The sequence below is a fragment of the Numenius arquata genome, chromosome 16 (assembly GCF_964106895.1).
Source record: "Numenius arquata chromosome 16, bNumArq3.hap1.1, whole genome shotgun sequence".
Classification (NCBI taxonomy): domain Eukaryota; kingdom Metazoa; phylum Chordata; class Aves; order Charadriiformes; family Scolopacidae; genus Numenius; species Numenius arquata.
Window position 1 is genome coordinate 14,674,075 of NC_133591.1, and position 20,633 is coordinate 14,694,707.

Consider the following 20,633-nt stretch of genomic DNA (forward strand, 5'->3'; position numbering starts at 1 on the left):
CCCCAATGGGGCTGGGGGCACAGAGGGGTTGGGGGGTGGAACTCAGTGTATGAGGGCACCCACGGGTGGGGGTCTTTTGGTGCTGGGTGTCCCCCCCTCTCGGTGCAGGGGGCACCCACAGCATGCAGTGGGGTGTCCCCCTGGGTGTGATGAAGGTGGGGGGGGTCTGCTCCCCATGCCAGGGGGGCCAAGCACCCCCAGACCCCCTTCCCTCTCCCCAGAGAGGGCCAGGCTTTGGCATATTAAATATTTAATTGGCAGGAAAGGCACCCACTGGTCCCATCAGAAATAATTAAGACACACCCCCCCCCAGCTCTGCAGCTTGCCCAGCCCCCCCCCCAGGCAGTGCTGTCCCCCCCCACTCCAGGTAGACACGCCGCAGGATGGGGGGCTCCCGGCTGCAGATTCCTCCCTGCTCTCACCTCCCACAGAGCACCCCAAATCGGGGTGGCAGGGAAAGGAGAGCTGGGCGCTGTGGGGGAGCAGAGACACTCCCCCCCCACACCCCTCCAGCCCTTCCCCAGCAGGGCAGGGGCGCGGGCAGGGAGTGAGCCCCCCCTGGGGTGCAGGCAGACCCCCGGCATGGACCCCCCCTCACTGCAGGGGCGAGATCTTCAGGGGAATCATTATCCGCGACTCCATGGTCCGGATCAGCGGCACTGGAAAAGAAAGCCAGAGAGGAGTGAGGGCAGGGGGTCCCCAGCATGGGTGGGGGTCCCCAGTGCAGGAAGGGGGTCCCCAATGTGGGTGGGGGTCCCTGGCACGGGCGGGGGTCCCACTCACCCGTGTAATACACGTTCTCGTCCCAGCCCCTCTTGGTCCAGGCCGCGTTCCTCGTCTCCTCCCGGGACTGCAGGTCCTTGTAGGCTGCGGGGAGGGGACGGGGCTGGCACCCAGGGTCCCCCCGAAGCCCCCACGGGTGGGGGAACGGGGCCGGGGGGGACACCTGCTTACCCCAGAGGTGGTGCACGACGTACAGCTCCCCGATCTGGGAGAAGAACCCGCCGACAGCCTCCTGGTTCTCCTGCCGGTACTTAATGGCCCGAGCCCTGGCACACAGCAGTAGAAACATGGTGGGGGGGAGTTGTCCGAGGGGCCCCCCCTGCTCCAGAAGGACCTTTTTCCACCTTCGTGCTGGGAAACCAGTCGCTTACCAGTTGTTGCCCCATTCAATCATGGTCCCTGGCTGGAAATAGAGAATTAAAAACCAGAGTGAGCGGCCAAGTCCCATCTGCTCCCCCTGCTCGGGGTCTCCTCCCCGAGGAGGGAGGAATTTGGGGGGCTGCCCCCCCAAAAACACCAGGCAGGACCCCTTTGCTCCCCCGAAGGCTGCTCACCTTGAGCTTGTAGGTTCTCAGCTCGTAGATGTTGGGTCCCTGGCGGGGCAGGGGCTCGTTCCAGAAGCTGAACTCCAGGAGCAGCTGGTTCCTGCGGGACAGCAGCATCCGGCTCCTCTCTTTGCGGAAATCCAGGTATTCCTGGGGACAGCCCCAGCCAGGGGTTTCGGGGTGGGGGCGAGCGTGACCCGGGCTGGGGGACGGGGGGGGGACGACAGGCAGAGGCGAGGGGCAGAGCTCAGGCAGCTCGCCCCGATCCCGGCGGTACCTTATTCTGCTTCAGCTTGTTCATGCAGTCCATGAGGGCCGGGTACCCGCCTGAGAAGCGCCAGAGATGCACTGGGAAGGAGAACACGGGGCTGGGAAAGAGGGAAGGGGGGGTGGGCAGCACCCCAAAATCCCACCCGACACCCCCTGCCCGACAGCCAGCCCCCCCCCTGCACGAGCTGAGGTCTTCGCCTTCGCTTGTAGCCCCTCACCGCTGCCTGCCTGCCCTCACCTGCCTGGTCCTGCTCGCCATACCACGTGTTCCAGTTGCCCACCAGGTCGCAGGGGTAGTCGGCATCCGAGTGGAGCTTGGGCAGCACCTCCTCTCTGTGGGAGCACACGGTGGGGGGGGGGGGTGTGTGAGGGGGAGGCAGCCACCCCAAAAGACTCCCGATACCCCAATTTGCCCTCCCAGCCCAGCAGGAGGGGTCTGGGCACAGAAGGGTCTGCCCTAATGGGGATCTGGATCAGCCCCGGGGGAGCGCGCCCATTTCACAGGGAGGTAAACTGAGGCAAGGAGCAGGGCCACAGATCCACTCAGGGGCTTGAGGAGCTCTGCACAAGCCCTGCCACCCCTCTTGTTCCAGAGCAGCACCCCAACACCCCTCTGGGATGTCAGACAGCCCCCCCCCGACGTGTGGCGGGGCTCACGTCAGGTTGTTGTAGGCCTCCAGACACTCCGGCTTCACGTTGTGAACTGCGGGGAGAGGAGAGGGGGGCTGTCAGGGTGGGAGCCAAGCCCCCAGGGCTCAAGGCAGAGCAGATGGGGGTGGGGGGTGTCCCCGAGGTGAGGGGGACCCCCCAGCATGGCGGGACCACTCACACTGGATCTTGTAGAGGTTGCTGGTCTCCTTCTTGGAGAGGAGGTTGGAATGGGCGTCCTTGCGGGGATCCACCTTGTGCACGAAGAGGGAGCGGAACCAGCTGCCCTCGGCATCCCTCGAGTACCCCCTGCGGGACAGCGGGTCAGCCCCGGCGAGGGGGGGGCTCTGGGGGACAGACACCGAGCCCCCGCGCCGCAGGGGGGACACAGATGGCTCAGGAACTAGAGGCCACGCTGCCAGTCCTGCCTTCCTGGCTCCAGGGGAGCATCGTCCATCTTGGGGGGCTCCACTGGGGTTCACTCAGTTCATCTCGGTGGGGGGGGGGGGGAGACACGAGATGGGGCCCAGCAGCGCCTGCCCCCATTTTTTGGGGGTGCGTGGGGAAAATGAAGGTGCAGCTTGCCCCCTCCCAGGCTCCGGGGGATGAAGTTGACCCAGGGAGCCAGGCTTGCCCCGGGGGGGCAGAAGGGAAGGGGGACGGCCCCGGGGGGGGGCGGACAGGAAGGAAGGGGGACGGCCCCCCCCTCCTCAGCCCTCCTACTACCCCCAAGGGACCTCCCCAGACCTAGACCCGCTGCCCCACGGCCCCCCCGGAGAAGCGGGGGCGGGGGGGCCCTCCCGGGGAAGGGCAGAGCGGGAGAGACAGGGCCCCTCCGCCCCGGGGCCGCGCTACCGACCGGACCTTTGCCCGCCGGGTGATGCATTAACCGCGGGGGCCCCCCCTCGACCCGCCCGGCACCGCGCCAGGGCCCGGGACCCGCCCGCCCCGAGGGAAACCGGGGCCTGGGGAGGAGGAAAATGAGGGGCGGGGGGTGTCCGGGGGCGGGGGGGACCCTGGCCGGCCCCGCTCACCGCGCTCCGCCGGGGACGCCGCCGCCCCACCGCAGCCTCCGCAGCGCCGCCGCCATCTTCCCCCGCAGCGGGGCGGGGCCAGGCGGAGGGGCGGGGTTAAACAAAGCCACGCCCCTCCTCACTCCGGCCACGCCCACCTGGGGGCGTGGCGTCCCCGCCCTCCCCTCAGAAGCTGGCCTGGAGAAGGGTGATTCTGATTGGCCGGCGCGCCCCGCGGGCGGCCGCTCCTTCGCGCTCCCGGCCCCGCCCACTCGCCCCCGCCCGCCGCCAGAGCGAGGTCTCATTGGCTGCCGACGGAGAGGCGGTGCCTCGGAAGGGCGGGGCCCCATCGGGGCCTTCCGCTGCCAGCAGCCAATCAAAAGAGCCAGTCGGAGAAGCCAGTGTCTGATTGGCCGCGATGTGTCGCTCTGCCGCATCCGGCCCCCTGCCGTGCAGCGGCTGGTTGGTCTCCGCTCCAGGGGGGCGGAGCTTCCGCGGGCTCCTCCCTACGGGAGGCGGAGTCAGAAGGGGGCGGGGTCACGGCGATGGGGGCGGGGAGAGGGCGGGGCGGGGAGAGGGCGGGGCGGGACCCACCTTCTGCCGCGCCCACTGCGCGTCCCTGCGGCCGCCCCCGGGCGCTATCGGTCCCGCAGGGCCCCCCCAGGGCCGGGGCCTCGGCCTCCTCCTGCCACGAAGGCGACCGCCGTGAGGGCACAGGGGACCCGCCGCTCCGTCCTGCCCCACGGCTGCCCCCCCAGAGCCCCTCGGCCCGCCCCGTAGCCCCCCCAGTCTGTCCCATAGCCCCTCCCACCCCATAGCCCCCCCAGTCTGCCCCATAGCCCCTCCCGCCCCATAGCGTCCCCAACCTGCCCCATAGCCCCCCCCACTCTGTCCCATAGCCCCTCCCATCCCATAGCCCCCCCCAGTCTGCCCCATAGCCCCTCCCGCCCCATAGCGTCCCCAACCTGCCCCATAGCCCCCCCCACTCTGTCCCATAGCCCCTCCCACCCCACATCCCCCTCCGCCTGCCCCATAGCCTCCCAGACTTTCCCCGTAGCCCCCCCAGATCTGCCCCATAGCCCCTCCCATCCCATAGCCCCCTCAGTCTGCCCCATAGCCCCTCCCGTCTCATAGCCTCCCCAGCCTGCCCCATAGGCCCCTCAGCCTGCTCCATCGCTCTCTGGGGTGCCCTGCCCTGGGGTGTGTGGGGACCCCCAAGTACTCTGCTGGGAGGGGGGGTAACAGGCCCCCCCCCCCCAGAATCCCTCCACTGTGGGGGATCCCTGGGGTATGGGGCACCCCGGCACCTACAGGACCCCAGGGCAGAGGGTGTCAGAGCAGCTTGGGGGGCACCTGGGGTCAGGTTGGGGGTACCTACTCCACGCCCCCCGGTCCTCAAATGCCACGAAATGGGGGGGAAGGAGGGTGGTTTGGGGGTCACCCTGGGAAGGTCGCTCCCCCAGAGCCCCCCCCAGTGAGCTCACCTTGCTGGGGGGCAGCGGAGGGATCGGGGGGTGACGAGGAGGGGGTGTGGGTGGGGCCCCCAGCTCCTCACTGGGGGGGCACAGGGAGAACCAGTCAGGAGGGCGGGCGGGCAATGGGGGCGAGGGGGGATCCACACGCCAGGGTTCCTGGGGTGCCCGCAGGGAGAGGGAGCGGGGGGGGCTGGGAGGGAAAGAAAACAGGGGTTAAAGCATTAACTGCCCCCCGGACACCCCCCCAAAAACCTCTGTGACCCCCTCCAGACCCCGCAAACCCTCTCTGACCCGCCCCCAGCCACATCCTGCCCCCCAGGATCCCCCCCAAACCCCTCACTACCCAGGCCCCCGTGCCCCCCCCATGGACACAAGCCCCCCCGGTGCCCCCCTCCCGTGCCCTCCCCCCCCCCCATACCCTGCTCACCCGGGCAGGGGCGCTGCCCCCCGCCGCAGGGCGCAGACCCAGGCGTTCAGCTCCTCGGGGGTCTCAGCCCCCAGGCAGTACGTTCGCATCCCGGGGTGCTCAGCCTGGGGATGGGGGGGCCATGGTGGAGGGGACCCAGGCATCTGGGCTTTGTGTCCCCCCCTCAACCCAGGACACCCCCGGATTCGGGGGGCTGGGGCTGACCGTGAAGAGGAAGCGGGGGGCGCGGGAGGCGGGGGGCAGGACGCGGATCTCATAGCCGGGCAGGGGGAGGCCGCCCCGCACTCGCTGCTCGCTGCTGTCTGGGGGGGCAGAGGGGGGCTCATGGGGGGGTGGAACCCCCAGAGACGCCCCTGGCACCCTGAGCCCTCCCCCTCTACAGAGCCCCAGCACCACTGGGGGGATGTTGGGGACCCCCTCTGAGTCCCCCTGGCTGCCTCCAAACCTCTCAAGCCCCCCTAGACCTCTGACTCCCCCCCCCCGCCTTGAACTCCCAGGGACCCCCAACTGCTCCAGGGCTCCCTAAGCCCCCCAGGGACCCCTGATCCCTCCGGGATCCTTGATGCCCCCAGGGACCCCAAGCACTCCAGTGCCCCCCAGGATCCCCAAACACCCAAGGACCCCCAACTTCTCCAGGGTCCCCTGGTCCCCAGAGACCCCCAACCACTCCAGGGACTTCCGATCCCCCAGGATTCTTGACCACCCCAGGGACTCCCCAGCCACCCCAGGGAACCCTGATCCCACAGGATGCCTGACCCCCCCAGGGATCCCCAACCACCCCAGGGAACGCCAATCCCCCCGGGATCCCTGACTCCTCCCAGGGACCCCTGACCCCCCCCGGGATCCCAGGTCACCCAAGCGCCCCCTTCGTCCCCCAGTCCCTCTGCCCCCAGGGTTTCGTGCCCCCCCAGACCCCCCTCACCGCGGTAGTAGTAGAGGCAGAGATCAACCAGCACAAACCAGCGGCGCTTCCAGAGCCGCAGCCCCGAGCTGTCCTGGGGGAGCGGGACGGGGCTGAGTGCCCCCCCAGCCCATCATCCCCCCCAGGACCCCCTGCTGCCCCAGACCCCCCAACTCTTCTGATCCCCCACACCCCATAAACCCCTTCCCACAACCCCTCCAACCATCTCTTGTCCCCCAAAACCCACAATTCTCCCACGACTCCCCCCACTCCAGACACCCTCCAAACCCTATATCCACCCCGCCAGGACCTTCACCCCCCAGGCCCTCCTCTTTGATTCCCCAAACCCCATAATCCCTCCCAGCACCCCCCACCTCAGATCCCCCCCCGAATCCCATAACCCCCCTAGGACTCCTCGATGCCCCCTGATGCCTCCAGATCCCCCACCTCCCTACGACCCCCTAAACCCCCCAATCCCCCCAGCACCCCCCACCACCTCAGATCCCCCCAAATCCCATAATCCCTCCCAGGGTTCCCCCCACCACAAACCCCCCCGAACACCGTAACCCTCCCAGCACTCCCCATCCCAGACTCCCCCCCCAAACCCCATAACATCCCCCGGACTCCCCACCCCACAACCCCCCTTTCCCCCCCTCTCCCAGCCCCATAGCAGCCCCACCTGCTTGTACAGCCAGCCCCTCATGGCGGGGGGGGCGCGGGGGTCCCTCCGCAGCGCCTGCCCCCCCTTCCCGAAGGTGTGGACCCGCGGCACGGCCCGGCAGGGCTGGGCAGGGGCTTCACCCAGGGCGGGGGCTCCGAGGGGGGCCCCCCCGAACCCCTTTCCCCCGGGGCTGTCAAGATCCCCACCAGCCCCCCTACCCCAATTCACCCGTACACCCCACAGCGACCCCCCACAGCTCCCCAGGGCTCTCCTGGGAACCCCATGCACCCCCCTCCTTGTGCCCCATAGGTCCCCATGGAGCCCTGGGCTCCCTTGCCCCCCCAATGTCCCCCCCCATAGCTTCCCCAGTCCCCCCGGACTCCCTTGGGTCCTCCATGGCCCCCTTTGCCCCCCCCAGCTCCCCATGGGCTACTTTGGGTGCCCCATGCCCTCCCCCTCCATAGCTCCCTGTGAGCCCCCAAGCCCCCATGGCCCCCCCCATAGCTCCCCATACCACCCCCAGCCCCCATATACCCTCCCCCATAGCTCCCCATACCACCCCCAGCCCCCATATGCCCTCCCCCATAGCTCCCCATACCACCCCCAGCCCCCATACCTCCCCATGCCCCTCTGCCCCCCCCCCAGTTCCCCCTCCATGCCGCCCCAGCTCCCCTCCTACCACCCCCACGTCCCCTATACCCCTCCATGCCCCCCCTCTCCCGCCCCCCCACATGCCCCCCGCCCCCACCTGGGTCCCCGGGCCGCCGGTGCCGGCGGGGGAGGGGGCCCGGCGGGGAGACTCGTTGCCGTCTGCCATGGGGGTCCTGCGGAGACCGGGGGGGGGGGGGGGGCTGTCAATGTCGCCATTGTCCCCGCGGGGACAGAGGCCCCGTTCTTCCCGCTGCGGGGGCGCCCGGGATGATGGGGCCGGCGGGGGCGGGGGCTGCTCCCCGGACGCCTGGGTCCCCTCCGGGGACAGGCGAGGGAGCCAGCTGGGGGGGTCCGGGGGGGCTTCTTGCCTCCCACTGCTCCTGCCGGGGGTCAGGTCCATCCCCTTAGCCCGTGCTGGTCCCAGTTCCTGTCCCAGTAACCCTGCGCTGGTCCCAGTCCCCGTCCCATTATCCCAGTGCGGGTCCTGGTTCCCATGCAGTTTTCCCAGTGCTGGTCCCGGTTCCCGTCCCGTTATCCCAGTGCTGGTCCCAGTCCCATTACCCTATTATCCCTGTGCCAGTCAGAGTCCTTGTCCCATTATCCCAGTGCCGGTCCCCATCCCCTAGTCCCAGTTCCCTTATGGCAGCACTGGTTCTACTCCCAGTCCCATCCCATTATCCAGTGCTAGTCCCAGTCCCAGTTCCAATCCCAGTCCCATAGCGCTATCCCAGTGCTGGTCCTGGACCCCCACTCCCAGTCCCGGTGCCCCGGTACTGGTCCCAGTCCCGTTATGCCGGTACAGGTCCCGGTCCCATTATCCCGGTACTGGTCCCTCTCTGTTATCCTGATGCGGGTCCTCTCCCGTTGTCCCGGTACTGGTCCCAGTCCCGTTATGCCGGTACAGGTCCTGTTCCCCTTATCCCAGTGCTGGTCCTGTCCCGTTGTCCCGGCACCGGTCCCGGTCCCGTTGTTCCGGTACTGGTCCCGGTCCCATTATCCCAGTACTAGTCCCGTTCCGTTATCCCGATGCTGGTCCTACCCCGTTATCCCGGTATTGGTCCCAGTCCCGTTGTTCCGGTACTGGTCCCGGTCCCATTATCCCAGTACTAGTCCCGTTCCGTTATCCCGGTGCTGGTCCTACCCCGTTATCCCGGTATTGGTCCCAGTCCCGTTGTTCCGGTACTGGTCCCGGTCCCGTTGTTCCGGTACTGGTCCTACCCTGTTATCCCGATACTGGTCCCGGTCTCTCCCCCGCCCGCCCCGGGGCCGAACTGGGCAATGCCCGCTCGGGGCGGGAGGAGCCCCGTCGCCTGGGTCCCCCCCGGGAACGCCTGGGTCCCCCCGCCCGGGCAGCCCCCGCCCCCGGCACGGCCACAGGGGATCCGGGGCGGGGGGGCAGCGCACTCCATCCCCGCGTCATCCGGGACAGCCCGTCCTGCGGGGACACCCCACGGCACCGGGGACACCCACGGGAGGGGGGGCACCCCAAGGCAAGGGATACATACACGGGAGGGGGGACACCCACGGTAGCGGGGACACCCCCCATGGCAGGGGGGATACACCGCAGGAACGGGACGCCCCCATGGCAGCGGGGGACACCCACGGCAGGGGACACACCCCCCCCCCCCCCACGGCACCGGGGATACCCCACGGGAGGGGGGACACCCCCACGGGAGTGGGGACATCCCCACGGGAGGTTTCGTGTCCCAAAGCCCCGGGGACGCCCTAGGGCAGCACGGCCACCCGGCAGCATCACGGCCACCCCCCAGATCGCGGACACGTCCCCCGGGTCACGGACACCCCCGAGTCACGGCCGCGTCCCCCCGACACCCGCGGCACCGTGGGCAACCCGGGGCGCTCGGACGCCGCCGGGTCCTAGTGCCCGTCCCCGCCCACCCCTTCTCACGCATGCGCTTGGCGGGCCCCCACTCCGTCCGCCGCCAGGGGGCGCCACTGCCCCTACCCCGCTCCTCTCCCCCTCCCTCTGAGAGGCGGTTCCGCCCCGCCCCCTTCCCTCGAGCGACGTCCGCTTTCCCCAATCATAGCCGCTTTCTCTCCCCTCTCCTTCATCACAGCCCTCCCGGTTGGCTGCGACGCATGGTGGGGGCGGGCTCAGCCCATGGCGGGACCAATGGCGGAGCGGCGGGGGCGGGAGCAGCTCGGCGCGTCCCGCAGCGGCGGGGGCCCGGGCCGTCCCCGCCGCCATGGCGCTGCCGCCGCGCTGAGCCGCCTGTCTCCCCCCCCCCCCCCCCCTTTCACCCCCAACTCCCACCGTCGCCATGGCCGGGGCCATCGCGTCCCGCATGAGCTTCAGCTCGCTGAAGAGGAAGCAGCCCAAGACCTTCACCGTGCGCATCGCCACTATGGACGCCGAGATGGAGTTCAGCTGTGAGGTGAGCGAGGGCCGGGCCGGGGCCCCCGCTGAGGTGGGCCGCGCCCCCGCCGGTTCCCGCGGCCTCTCCCGCCCGGCCAGCGGCTTCCCCGGGGCCGGCAGCGGGCCTGAGGCCGGGTGTGGGGCCGGGCTGCCGGCGGGAGCGAGGGGGTGCGGCCCGGTGCCGGTGTGGGGGGGTCGGGCCTGTCTTAGGGGGGGTCGGGCCTGGTTTAGGGGGGTCCCCACTTCCCCCCGGGGTCACGGAGCGACCCTGGGGGGCTGCATGGGAGGGGCAGCGGGGCGTCTGCAATCCCGCTTTGTCCGGGTTAAAACTCCCCTTTAGCCTGGGTTAAAAAATCCCGCTTTATTTTCCTGATAATCCCGCTTTATTTTCCTGATAATCCCGCTTTATTTTCCTGATAATCCCGCTTTATCCTGCCGCCACAGCTACAGCCGCCCGTCGCCCGGCAGCTCTCAGGAGGCCGGGGTATCCCCGGGATCCCCAGCTCCCATCCGCCAGGATCCCGCTGGAAGCGCTCGGCCAAAGGCACGTGGATGAAATTTTCCCGTTTTCATGGTTTATGGGCTCAGTCCTGCAGAAAAGGGGGGTGTTCCTGGAGCGGGGGGGGGGGGCTGCGTCCCGGTGCCTGCTCCCGCCGTGCCTGGTTTTTCTCCGATATTATCCTTTTTTGGGCCCTTGGTGTTTCTTAGCTGCTCTCCCCTGGGCTGTCAGCCCCCCCCCCCCCCCCCCCCCGGGGGTCTGGTTTGTTGTTGCTGCTTTTTTAGTAGGGATTGGACACGCGAACATCGAAAACCATCTCTACCCGGTTTAACTTCTTAATTTAATAGCTGATATCTCGTTATTCTGATCCAAATCTTGATGGAATTCCAGGGCCCTTAAACCGAGGGGTGTTTGTCGTCGTAAATGGTCTTGCTCTTGAAGTTTGCTGTCAGCTCTGCAGAACTTTCTGCCTTTCCCAGGGATTAAGGATTTATTTTAGACGGTAGTCGTGCGAGCTTCCCACCGTTACGGTGCCAGGAGAGTTTAAGTGTCCTGGCTCAGCTCTCGCATGCTTTTCCGAGGCTGCCAGTAATAACCTATGATGAAAAGTAAATAATTTTATTTTATTTTTTTTTTTTTAAATGGTGCAGCCGCTTGTTGTTTCGTGTCGGGATGAGGGTGTTTGCGCAGCGCTAAGGCAACGCTCGCGGCTGGGATTTGACCCTGCAACTTGTGCATCTCCAGATGACTTTTCGGGGAGGTTCCTGCCAAAAGAGCTTGTCGCTGCAGATAAGACTTCTCCAGTCCTTCTGGAAGCGCAGGAAGGAGCTCACGAGCTGGAACGTATGGTCCTGCTGGGGTCCCCTGTGCCTTGACGGAGCCGGTGCACGAGGGAATTGCGGTGTCGTCCTTCGGCACAGAGCGCTCGGGCAGCGGGAAGGGAAATAGCTGGGTGCAGGTGGGTGATGGGGCTGTTTCACACCGTGCCTAGCTGTTACGGTTTGAGGAACCCACAGCAACTTATTGTTGTTTAGACAATTATTCTCTCACCCAATGACACCTTCCCACCCGGGAAGGGGAATTGGGAAAAAATAAGGAAACCCGAGGGTTGAAATATAAACAGATTTGATAGAATAAGACTAGATAATTAACATTAATAACACTAAAGAACCACTATTGATCCCGATATCAATATAAAACACACCAGGACTGTCCCCAGCCCATTCCCCAGCAGAAGCCGTGCACTCCCCGCAGGGACAGCCGATGTGGGACCCTGTGAGCGCTGCGGCTTCGGGAGGAAGGGAAGGGCTCGGGGCTCCGGCACCGGGGCAAGGAGTTCATAGAATCACAGCCATCAAGGCAGAGAGAACTTCTCAGCAAACTTTCTAACTTCTATTGAATGTGTTGTTCGTGGTATGAAACAACCCCGTTGGCAGCTTGGGTCAAGTGCCCGGATCTTGCTCCTCCTCATCCCTACACCTGGGGAGCTGGAAAACACTGAGACTTTGAATCCCATATAGCATGGCTGGCTATAAAGTATGTATTTTCACAAATTCAGGCACTAGAGACTTCTAAAAGTGCGGTTTTATTAATCGCTAGGAGAGAAATCAGCCCTGTGTTGCTCAAACATTGGTGTAGGTGTGAGTTTTCTTCAGGCTTTGTTCAAGGAGCCCAGCTCCGTGTCTCTGTCTCGTGGCTGCGGGGCTCTGGGGAAGGTTCCTTGCCTCGCTGACTCCGCAGAAACGTGCCGAGCCCGACGCCTGACGCTGCAGATGGGTCAGGCACACCCTGTGGCCTCCAGTCGCTGGGGCTGAGGTGACAGGGGGATGGGACGGTGGCCCAGAGTCCTGGAGCCAGGAGCAGAGCTTGCTCCCGTGGTAGTCTTGGCTGCCCCTCCTGGTAGTCAAAGGGGTGGGAGAATCGAAGGTCTGGGGAGGACCACGCTCCTCCTTGAAGGCATCTGGCCCCTGTCTGAAGGTTTGCCGGGCTGGGCAAGATGGGAGAGGAGTGAGCAGAGCTATTTTTTCCCAAATATCTGTGTGCATCGATGCGATGGGCTCCTTCAGGTGGCCAGGAGGACTGCTGAGCTGAGCAGGAGGCTGCGGAGGGTGACACCTCGGCTGCCACGCGCTCTTTAGACGATTAGTGGAAGGAGGTGCAGTCGGACTCTTGCTGTCGTGCTGTTTGGGGAGCTCTTGAGATGTGTTTTTGCGGCCCACGAATGGTACCTCACGCTGTCGGGGACGGAGAGCTGGTGGCTTGGTGGAGATCTCATCTGTAGCCTGCTCCTGGGGACATGCCAAGCCGGGCAGGGGCAACCACCACTGCCTCTTGGCTTCTCCTGCCTTTCATCCCTTCCCTTTGTGCCGTTGCTGCTCTCCGGCCACGGCCACCTCCTGGCTCCATGGAGGGAATGAGCTGGGGGCTCAGCAATTCCTCTGCAAGGCCAGTGGTCCTGGTGTTGTATCTCAGGTTGGGTTTTGTTGCGTACCTGGTGTGCTGGAGGCAGTTTCCCGCCTCGAGCTTCCAACCCCACCATAAATAGCAGCTGAGCCGGCGGGGGAAGGACCGTAGGAATATTTTCCTGCCTAATCCATGCTGACACCTCGGCTTCACCCCAGGTTGCCCATCCAAATGGTCTTCTTGGGGAGCACGGTTTGCTGGAGCCTCGGGAGCTGTGAGGTGGGTGTTGGGAGCTGGATGGGATAGTGGGAAATTCCTGCTCCCTCCTGCTGGGGCTGGAGGTCCCCAGGGAGGAGAAGTTGTGGTCTGGGCAGAGCAGGCTGATTTCTCCCATCCTGCCATGCCATCTTGTCACACCCTCAGTCCTGTCCATTCCCGAAGCTCCTGTTCTCCCTCCACCATTGTTGAAAATCACCACCGCTCGTTTCCATGCCCTGCCTCTGCTCTCTGAGCGCTGCCGTGTTGCTTTCTTCCCACTTTTCCTTCTCCAGGGGCTGGATGCCTGGCCGGTGAGCGGTCCAGGTTGTGTGTCACCGTTCCGGGAGGGCTGCTGCTACGTCTGCTGGTCTTTGGCATAGCTTAAGTGGTGGCTTTGTGGACCAGTATTGCAGCCTCTTCCAGTCCCTCAAGGGGCTCCAGGAAAGCTGGGAGGGACTCTGGATCAGGAAGGGGAGCCCTAGGAGGAGGGGGAAGGGTTTGACACTGCAAGAGGGGAGATGGAGCTGAGATGTGGGGAAGAACTTCTTTGCTGTGAGGGTGGTGAGAGCCTGGCCCAGGTTGCCCAGAGAAGCTGTGGCTGCCCCATCCCTGGAGGGGTTCAAGGGCAGGTTGGATGGGTCTTGGAGCAACCTGGTGTGGTGGGAGGTGTCCCTGCCCAGGTCAGGGGGTGGCACTGGATGGTCTTTAAGGTCCCTTCCCACCCAAACCATTCTATGAGTCTATGGTGTTGATTGTGTAACTGGTGAAGACGCCTGAGCAATCAGCGCTTTGCTGCAGCAGCTTTTCTGTGCGATATTAATCCAACTGATGTTTTTTCTTTAAACTTTGTTCCAGAGCTCTCAAGGTGTGCTCTGTGATAGACTTCCCCGCCGTGCAGGACAGGGGTGACGTCCTCGCCTGGAGGCAGTGACAGCGGAGGCCCCAGACCTCGAGGCTGGCCAGGCAGCTGGACATGGCAGAGGCTGTGGGCTATAAGACCGGGCAGTGTGGCAAGCAGCTGGGGCTAGTGAGGTCTGTCCCGGGGCCTCGAGGAAAGAGGGCTGAGAGATCTGAATTCGTAACCTGCTCTGGCTTGATGGCTGGACTGAAGGTTGCCCTATAGCCCCAGCTCCGGTCCCAGCCATCCCTCCCCTTCTGACCCCACCGCCACCACTGTAACTGGGGAAAAAAACCCTCGATTTTCTGTGCTAGTTTTTCAACCTGCCTTGTAGAAATCCCCAGCTGTGTGTTTTAAGAGATTAAACCTGCTTTGCATCTGTTAAACCTGCAAATGATGTCTCTAAATTGAGCCTAAATCTAAAATAATTCATAGAAATGAAATCTTAATCTTTCTAACACGGCGACGAAGCTTAATAATCACAGTTGGGGTTTCACTTTAAAAGAGGTATAATTTGTTTGGGGAAATCTTGAAGGCACAAAGTGAGTGTCTTCCTTTTTGTTACTTCCACCGCAGCTGTTTGAGCCTGGTACCTAATTAATTGATAGCATCTTGAGGAAGGCTAGGCATTTGCATAGCTCTTAAAATCCCCGCGTTAAGCCGATCCCTGGCTCCCTCACCTTCCTGAGAACACCCTCAAATCGCCCGTGCGGTCCCTCGGCTTTGTGTGCTTGGAGAGCGGCGCGAGAGAAACCTTGCTGAAAGGCATTGAACGTTGATGTTCTCCTGCAATTAACGCCGTGACGGGGGGTACGCTGCTTAAATAATGACTCGGGAAGCTATTTTAAGCAGGGGTAGCGTAAAGCAGAGCTTGCCAGGGCGTGGTACTCGCAGTAATGGCCTGATGTCACTTCGGAGAGCAGCGCCAAGAGGCTGCCGTGGCTGACAGTTTCCTCTCCTGTTGCCACCCCTGATGGTGCAACCTGCTGGTGGTGGCCCCGAACCAGATTAAAGTAGTCAATGTGGCACCGGTTGATGTGATTCGGGTGGTGCCTCTCTAGGTGAGGCGGTCGGTTATCCATTATCTCTGGCAAAACATCTTAAAACCCCGCAGAATTTTTGAGTCCGTGTCTTCCAAGTCATCGTGGTGGTGCCGTAGTGTGGCCGCTGTCAGGTTGGTCTCACGCACTCCTGTGTGCAGGTTTTTGCCCTCCAGGAACTGAGTTCCCTGGTTGATGGGGAGAACCCATCAATCTTTTGGTCTCCTGCATGGCTGAGGGGAGGCCTTATTGCTCTCTACAACTCCCTGAAAGGAGGGTGTAGAGAGGCAGGGGTCGGTCTCTTCTCCCAGGTCACAGGCGACGGGACAAGAGGAAACGGCCTCAAGTTGTGCCAGGGGAGGTTCAGATTGGATATTAGGAACAATTTTTACACTGAAAGGGTTATTAAGCCTTGGAATGGGCTGCCCAGGGAAGCGGTTGAGGCACCATCCCTGGAGGTATTTAAAGGATGGGTTGACATAGAGCTTAGAGACACGGGTTAACGATGGGTTTTATCAGTTGGGTTGATGGTTGGACTAGATGATCTGAAAGATCCCTTCCAACCCAGATGATTCTATGGCTTTGCCCATTTTTCCCTCTTGCAGGGGTTGGTCAGGTTAGCGACTCTCCGTCTCCGCAGCCACAGCACCTTTCCGTAATGGTGTTTTTTTTTTTTTTTAATTTAGCCCTTCGTGCCTGTGATCTTGGGCCTGAAGGTCCTGCAGGGGTGGTTACCCCAGCGAGGTGCACCCAGCTGCTCCCGAACCTTAATCCTTCTGTGGGTCTTGAGTCAAAAACGAGTAGAAGAGCTTTACAACCGACCTAGAGGAACAGCTTAAACGTTCAAGCAGCAAGAAGAGGCAAGTTTGGACCGACGTATTTGCTGGTCTAAATGTGCGTCCTGGTACTGCTTCAGTGCTTGAGCTCTTCCTCTCTGACCAGAGAATAATCCTGGTTGGGAGGGATGTTTTTAGCCCAGTTGGATGAGGTTGGTTGTAAAGCTTTTCTGTTGGCTTGTAAGTAGACGAGACCCAATTTCAGCAGCTTGTGGCCGAGCATTAGTCTCTTTGTTAACAGAGGCAGGGAGTCACGTAGCTGAGCTGGAAAAGCTCTGGAACAGGAGCAAGCAAAGATTCGGTGGGGTGAAAATCTGGGGCCAAATAAGCTTTGGAGTAAGAGCTGGCGCAGTAAATCGGGGTCGAGGTTTGAGCTCTGTCCGGTCGCTGCCCCGAAATAAAAAGGCAAGAGAAGGGAAGCAGGCAGCAGAGTGCCCCCAGCTTCCTTCTGTGTTGCTGAATACTTGGAAGGGGTTTTATAAAGATCCTTCCGTCCCCAGCTAAGGGTTTAGCAGCAGCTCGGTGATGCTGGTAGGGGCAGTGACCTCTCTTGGTGCCGCTAAGCTTCTGCAAGCAGGCAGAAAGTTAACTGGAAAAGACCAGTCTGGGGGCAGTAACAGCTATTTTAAAAAGCCACGACAAATAATCCTCCTCAGCTACCAAATGATCTGCAGTAAATTGTTGGGATACCGGCTGTCAAGTCGGTGTCTGGTTCCTTAATGCGCTCATTTGCCCCGATCCCGCGTCATCTCTCTGCGAGCGCTCAGGAGTTCGGGCTGTTCGCTTGCTGCTGGTTTCTTTTTGAATATGAGAGGCGGCAGGTAAGGGCCGTTTTCTCACTTCATCTCTTGGAGGGGTTTATGCCGAAAAAAGGCCGAAATTCTGCTTCACAACAGTGTCACTTGGGAATTAATTTTTCCGAGATGTCCTGCTCGGTTCGGTTCTGCCTTAAGCTGTGCCCAAGTCAGATGAGAATTACGAACACGGATCCTCTGTGGCTTCCCTCTGCCTGCACCCTGCCTCTGAAACGCTCGCTGGGTCCCTCGTGTCCCGCTGCAACCTCTTTTAAGTTGGTTAGGAAACTCTTGTGTTATCCATTTCCTTCCAAAGATGGTTCAAAACCGCTGTCAGTCCTCAGTCTCCATGGTTAATCCAGAGGAGGCGTGTTGATGCGGAGGGGAAGGCATTTGGAACAGAAAATCTTTCTCTTCTGGTGTGTGTGCTCCAGATTTGACGTCATTTAATACCTCTTTTTTCTTTTTTTTTTTTTTTTTTTTTCCTTTTGTACAGGCAGTGGCTTTCAAGTAGCTGGTTTTTGAAATTAAAAGTGCTCGAACAGGGAAGCAGCCCTGGAAACATCTACTTGAAGCTGGGAGGCAGCACTTTGTTAGGAAATCACGCAGCCCTTAAGGCTGGCAGAGAGGCATTTGACAGCGTACGTGGTTGAGCCTCGCTTCATTCGGAGGTAAACTCTCTACTGCCGGGGCAAGGCCAGCCCTCTCTCCTAAAGCTTCTTAAAGCCGAGCTTGGCTTTCCCTTGGCTAAGCTGCCTGTTCTCAGCGTGCAAGAGATCATCAGAGCAGGTCAGGGTGGTGAAATTCCCCGTGTCCGTCAGCAAAGCCAGGTCCTGTGCAGAGGGAAGGCTCGGCTCTGGGATCACTAATGTTATACGTCTATGCATATGTCCTGGTTTGAGCAACACAGGGCTAATTTCTCTTCTAGTGATTAAGAAAACTGTACTTTTAGAAGACTCTAGTGTCTGAATTAATGAAAATACTTGCTTTACAGCCAGCTTTCAGTGTTTTCCAGCTCCCCAGGTACGGGGACAAGGAGGAGCGAGACCCGGGCACTTGACCCAAGCTGGCAACAGGGTTATTTCATACCATGAATGGCACATTCAACAGAAATTAGAAAGTTTGCTGAGGAGTTCTCTCTCTCCCTTGGTGGCTGCCACCCTGAGAACAGGTTGCCCAGAGAAGCTGTGGCTGCCCCATCCCTGGAGGGGTTCAAGGCCAGGTTGGAGGGGGCTTGGAGCAACCTGGTGTGGTGGGAGGTGTCCCTGCCCAGGGCAGGGGGTGGCACTGGGTGGGCTTTAATGCCCCTTCCAACCCAAACCATTCTACGAGTCTGTGATTCTATGAACTCCTTGCCCCGGTGCCGGAGCCCCGAGCCCTTCCCTTCCTCCCGAAGCCGCAGCGCTCACAGGGTCCCACATCGGCTGTCCCTGCGGGGAGTGCATGGCTTCTGCTGGGGAATGGGCTGGGGACAGTCCTGGTGTGTTTTATATTGGTATCGGGATCAATAGTGGTTCTCCTGGGTGAGGAGGGGTCATGAGGTGAGAGAATAATTGTCTAAAAGACAATAAATTGTTGTGGGTTTCTCAGACCATGACAGCATCCCTGGGAAGGACAGAAGTCCCTGCAGGAACAAGATCCTTCTCTCGGCCTCTTGGAGCTTCTTCCCCCGCGTCGAGCTGCTGCTTGGCCCTTTACCTCTTAAATTGCTCGACCCCAGCTTATGGGGAGAGGTGAGGCTTTGGGACATGATCGGTTGTTGTCCCCTCCGCCTCTCCCGCTGCCGTCGCAGCAGCTTGTTCTGCTGTGTGCCCCGCTCTGTCTCTGTCTGGGGCAGACACCACGAAATGTGCCGGGCTGCACCATCTGCGTTGTTCCGCCTGGGCGCGTTTTTGGCCTCCTTGGTGGTTAACAGAAATAGATTTTAATTAAAAGCTCATTATCGAGTTGTCGTGTAGCATTAGTAAATAAAAATAACTTTTATAGCCCTGTCTTGTGGCTCCGTTAGTGGCAATTGAAAGCATTTGACATCACTTTATTTGCTAAAAAATGGAAGAATATTGCATATTTGATTCCCCGTTTGCTCCAAATGGGCTTTAAATCCAAATAAATGGTTGTCTGTGGCACTGCTGTTATCATTCAAGTCCAGAAGGAGAAATAAATGCGGTCGACAGTCTCAAAGTTATCTCTGTTTCAGTTGTAAGCTGTCCTGGGTGGTTTGTTTGGGCATCTCCTGGTGGGGTGAGGAACAGATAGAGCCTGCCCAGGTTTTTGTAGTGGAGGGATTCATAGATTCATAGATTGGTCCAGGCCGGAAGGGACCTCCAAAGGTCATCTAGTCCGACCTCCCCGCAGTCAGCAGGGACACCCCCAACTAGACCAGGTTGCCCAGGGCCTCGTCGAGCTTCACCTTGAATATCTCAAGGGAAGGGGCCTCAACCACCTCCCTGGGCAACCTGTTCCAGTGCTCCACCACCCTCATGGTAAAGAACTTTTTCCTAATATCCAATCTAAATCTCCCCTTCTCCAACTTAAAGCCATTGCCCCTCGTCCTGTCACTGCAGGCCTTTGGAAACAGACCCTCCCCAGCCTTCCTGTAGCCCCCCTCAGGTACTGGAAGGCCGCTATGAGGTCTCCCCGGAGCCTCCTTTTCTCCAAGCTGAACAACCCCAGCTCCCTCAGTCTGTCCTCGTAGGAGAGGTGCTCCAGCCCCCTGATCATTTTGGTGGCCCTCCTCTGGACCCGCTCCATCAGGTCCATGTCCTTTCTATATTGAGGGCTCCAGACCTGCACACAGTACTCCAGGTGAGGTCTCACCAGAGCAAAGTGGCAGAATCACCCTCTGGATCTGCTGGCAACACTTTTTTTGATGCAGCCCAGGATGTGATTGGCCTTCTGGGCTGCGAGAGCACATTGCCTGCTCATGTCCAGCTTCTCCTCCATCAGCACCCCCAAGTCCCTTTCCTCAGGGCTGCTTTCTAAAGAAGGGCAGGGATGCTCTGCTCAGCCCCTGCCCTTTCCCTTCTGCCATCTCCTTCCCTCTTTCAGTCCAGGGGTGTCACATCCTCTTGTTGAAGCTTTCTTCTCAATGGAAATTAAATTAAATCTTCCACGGGGTGGAAGCTGAGCACCTTTCCTGGCGCTCGGGGCCCCTTTTCTGCGTGGTCTTTGAGACTGTCGTGTCATCGCAGCCGGGGCTCTGCGCTCTCTTCCCATCCCTAGCACAGAACTAACACTTAATAAAACGACCTGCTGAGGTGAAAAGCCATTTTCTGCATTATTATTTAAGGATAAATCGATGCGGTAATAGATTCTACAGATGTTAGTCGTTTCTTCAAGGCCGTGTGGTTGTGTGGTGTGGGGTGCGGGGGGAATGCTGCGATGGGTTTGGGTGCCCGGGCTGAGCTGGTGAGCGCTGCCTTCATCTCCTCCCCTCACTTGTTGGTGCCTTTATTCCCCAGCCTGACCCCCAGGGACGGCTCAAGCTCCGGTGGTTTGCGTTTGTGACAACAAGGAGGCCGGGTCTCTGTCCCCAGACAGCCACGTTCTGTCCCCTGGAGTTCGGGCACCTCCCTGTTGTCCGAGGAGAGCTTCTCGCGTGAGGAACCTTAATCTTAAATGGTTAAAAAAATGTCCTTTTTTCCCCCCTTTTTCCACGTAGCTGGAGAAAATTCAGTTTGACCTCATTGGAAGAATAGCATCGGCCTGTGCCAGCGGGTTTTGGGAATCGCTTTTCCCGGCAGACCCCCTGCTCAGCCCTCTCCGTGTGGGATGGTTGCACCCTCGTGTGCCCATTTTTCGTAGCGCTTGCCCTCCCTCCTTGTCACCCCGTGACGAGGGGCATCTCGTAACCCTTCTGCTCGGTTTTGCGGCCGGTTTATTGGCTCGTTAGCTGAGGGGGGGGGTGGGGTGGTGGAAACCTGACAGGAAGGTTCTGCGCCGAAATAAATTGTCCGGTTGCCTGCTAGTTGGAAATGACTCTTGGTGCAGGTTAATAAATAATGCAAACCCTGTTAAATAGATGCCAAATGCGATGTCTCCGCTGGAGAAAAAGATGATGCCAATAACCCATTCTGGGAGCGCTCTATTCTAGCCACTGGCTGCTGAGTTCTAAGTGTTTAGTGCCGTTTACTTAAAAAGCTCTCGCTGATAAATTG

At 61.1% G+C, this 20,633-nt stretch overlaps 2 protein-coding genes across 6 annotated transcripts in view; one reads left to right on the forward strand and one right to left on the reverse strand.

Annotated features, from left to right (window-relative positions):
• Positions 1 to 236: 236 nt before the first annotated feature.
• On the reverse strand, positions 237 to 3,348 carry NIPSNAP1 (nipsnap homolog 1). 2 transcript variants are annotated; one of them, XM_074159535.1, is made up of 10 exons: positions 3,281 to 3,348; positions 2,428 to 2,555; positions 2,256 to 2,301; positions 1,837 to 1,931; positions 1,606 to 1,676; positions 1,338 to 1,478; positions 1,155 to 1,186; positions 955 to 1,049; positions 784 to 867; positions 237 to 659 (listed from the first exon to the last, which is right to left on the reverse strand). In XM_074159535.1, the coding sequence occupies exons 1-10, from the start codon at positions 3,334 to 3,336 to the stop codon at positions 595 to 597; spliced, it is 813 nt and encodes a 270-aa protein (XP_074015636.1). In that variant the 5' UTR covers positions 3,337 to 3,348; the 3' UTR covers positions 237 to 594. The 2 variants fall into 2 exon arrangements, with proteins under 2 accessions (XP_074015636.1, XP_074015637.1); XM_074159536.1 differs by having other exon boundaries at positions 1,606 to 1,655; positions 3,281 to 3,338.
• A 6,183-nt stretch (positions 3,349 to 9,531) lies between these two features.
• Positions 9,532 to 20,633, forward strand: part of NF2 (NF2, moesin-ezrin-radixin like (MERLIN) tumor suppressor) — a 55,283-nt gene continuing 44,181 nt past the window's right edge. For all 4 annotated transcript variants that reach the window (XM_074159621.1, XM_074159622.1, XM_074159620.1 and 1 more), the window contains exon 1: positions 9,532 to 9,767. In XM_074159621.1, coding sequence (XP_074015722.1) covers positions 9,654 to 9,767 — 114 coding nt within the window. In that variant the 5' untranslated portion in view covers positions 9,532 to 9,653. The remainder of the gene's footprint in view (positions 9,768 to 20,633) is intronic.